Source organism: Dinoponera quadriceps, unplaced genomic scaffold, assembly GCF_001313825.1.
Source record: "Dinoponera quadriceps isolate SergipeBrazil2010 unplaced genomic scaffold, ASM131382v1 scaffold1926, whole genome shotgun sequence".
In the NCBI taxonomy this organism is placed as follows: domain Eukaryota; kingdom Metazoa; phylum Arthropoda; class Insecta; order Hymenoptera; family Formicidae; genus Dinoponera; species Dinoponera quadriceps.
In genome coordinates, this window is record NW_014555974.1 from 1 (window position 1) to 2,411 (window position 2,411).

Genomic DNA, 2,411 nt, shown 5'->3' on the forward strand with positions numbered 1-2,411 from the left:
ATCACTGTCAAAAACGTCGGTGCGACATTTCACGTTGAGGACAGTATTGCATATTTCGATGAAAGATAATACTCGTACACGATCCGCGGCTTTATGAGATGTACACGTGGTGCGAACGTGTTTATAAGTAAATATCCGAAAAAAATTCCGCTATTATGACAACCGCGCACTCCCGTGTTTCGTCCGAATATATCTCGGCCAATTTATTATGGCTTGCTTACTGTTGTCGTGTTGCTCTTACCTTTAAGTTGACATTTATTGCCAAACATTGTACACTATGAGGATGTCGACTAGTGTATCGTACGATCACGAAGTTGCTTGTGTAAGCTTCTGTAAGCTTATGGCCGAGTAGCTTGTGATGCGACTGCTGCGATGTCCGAAAAATGACTGAAACCTTCGGTCAAATAGTCACAGCACATCGACCCTTCCAATTCATTTTTGGAAACTTCTGGTCGGAAAAATTGATTAAAAAGTAGTAGTATGAATCATGCTTGTCCCTAACTTTCCTTGCCTGGCACACACACACACGCAGGTCATTTTTCAGGCCATTTCTCCGGCCTTTTTTTCATTTTCTTTCTTTCTTACTATCTTCCCCATTTTCTATATATTTTATCTTTTTTTCGTTGCCATTAAAGATGTTCAGATGTTTCATGCTATTAAAGATTTCAATGCTACATCGTTTTGTCATTTAATTAGGTAAAAATATAAAACGAAGGTTGCACGAAAGATCTTACACAATTTTTTCTTAGCTTTCCGATTTTTTCTCATGATCTAAGCCTTACATATAAATGAAACATTGTTCGCAGTTATGACCTTGACGGATATTAAGACCATGACGGATATTAAGATATGCTCTCAAGTTGGAAACGTTTAAAATGACGACCGAGAACCATGATAATTTCGAAATTTTCTTCGAATTCTTAATATATTTTTCCAATGACAATCTTTAATACCATTAACACGTTAACTGCCACGTCAGTGACTGACACTGAACTTTCCGTTCGGGCCGTGTCAGTCACCGGTGACTGACAATATAAAGTAAGATATAAAACTAAAAAATTACATAGTTTAATAAGTAATTTCAGAATAGTATAATTAATATACTTAAATATTTTGTATCAAAAAATTATACTGGATTTGGCCTGACGCAGATTTCCTCCGAAATGCGCTTGGCAGTTAACGTGTTAATGGTTCCATTAGTAACCATTAATGCCCATCGATAACATAGGCGATTAATCAGATGCCTAACATTCCTAGTCTAATCTAGTACCCAGAATTAGATACTAAAATACATATACGATTACACATAAATCAGATTTATCACATTTCGTTGGGAAGCATATTTAGCTTTGAATATAGAAAAGTAATAGATAAAGACAAAAAGTAAATTTGCAGTACAAGAAAATAGTTTCTCGAAAGATAGATACATGAAAAATATATTGTAAGAAAAATTGTTATATAACTACTATAGTAATACTTACTAGAAAAATAGCTCTTCTGTTTTTATAATTTTTTTATTATAATGTATTAGATAAACCGAAAAGTAATCAACATTTTTTTGATGTGTTCATTCACAGTCAGTTTGTGTGGAGACACGGTCCAGTAAACACGTAAGTTTTGTTGCTACGATCGAGCTTGGTTGTAAATTCTGTTTTTAGGTTAAAAAATGTTTGTTCTAGTAAGGAGGAAAGATGTCAAGGCCAACAGTAGAAGAAGAACATTTACGTCATTGTATGCTATTTTTGTTCGATCAAGGATTGAAGGCAAACGAAGCAGTGAAAAAAATTAACCACACTTACGGCGATGTTCTAAAACTAAACAAGTGTTATAGATGGTTTAAAAAGTTTAAAAATGGAAATAGGAGTCTCGAAGATGTTGAACGAATGGGACGACCTCAAAAATTAGATGATGATATCCTGAGGGCGATGGTGGATTCAGATCCTCGTCAAACTATTAGGGAATTATCACTAAAGATTGGCTGTCCATGGTCTACAGTTCAGGATCATCTTCATAGCATAGGAAAAATGTATAGGCAAGGAATTTGGGTTCCTCATGAATTGACAGAGACGACACTCGATCAACGGCGTACAATCTGCGCGTCTCTATTGTCTCGGTATGACCGATCAGTTTTGCGGCGAATTGTAACTGGAGATGAGAACTGGGTGCTATAAAATAATCCTGTACGAAAAAAACAATGGCTTTCTCTCAGAGAAGCACCTATTCCGACACGTAAACCATCACTAACAGTAAGGAACGTCCTTGCTTGTGTGCGGTGGGATTTTTCAAGAATCATACACTATGAATTGCTTGAACCTAGTCAGACCGTTACAGCGACAGTGTATTGTGAACAACTCGAGTGAATGAAGAAAGAGGTTTTTAAAATCTATTTGTTTTGGTCAATTACAAAAAAA

At 35.8% G+C, this 2,411-nt stretch overlaps 1 protein-coding gene across 1 annotated transcript; it reads left to right on the top strand.

The window, feature by feature from the left end:
* The first annotated feature begins 1,691 nt into the window (after positions 1 to 1,691).
* LOC106746428 (histone-lysine N-methyltransferase SETMAR-like) lies at positions 1,692 to 2,171 on the top strand. Its single transcript, XM_014623033.1, has one exon. The coding sequence runs from the start codon at positions 1,692 to 1,694 to the stop codon at positions 2,169 to 2,171; it is 480 nt and encodes a 159-aa protein (XP_014478519.1).
* The last annotated feature ends 240 nt before the right edge of the window (positions 2,172 to 2,411 follow it).

Bases quoted from the DNA above. Each gene is read 5' to 3' on its own strand.
- LOC106746428 (XM_014623033.1), top strand. From the start codon at position 1,692: ATGTCAAGGCCAACAGTAGAAGAAGAACATTTACGTCATTGTATGCTA.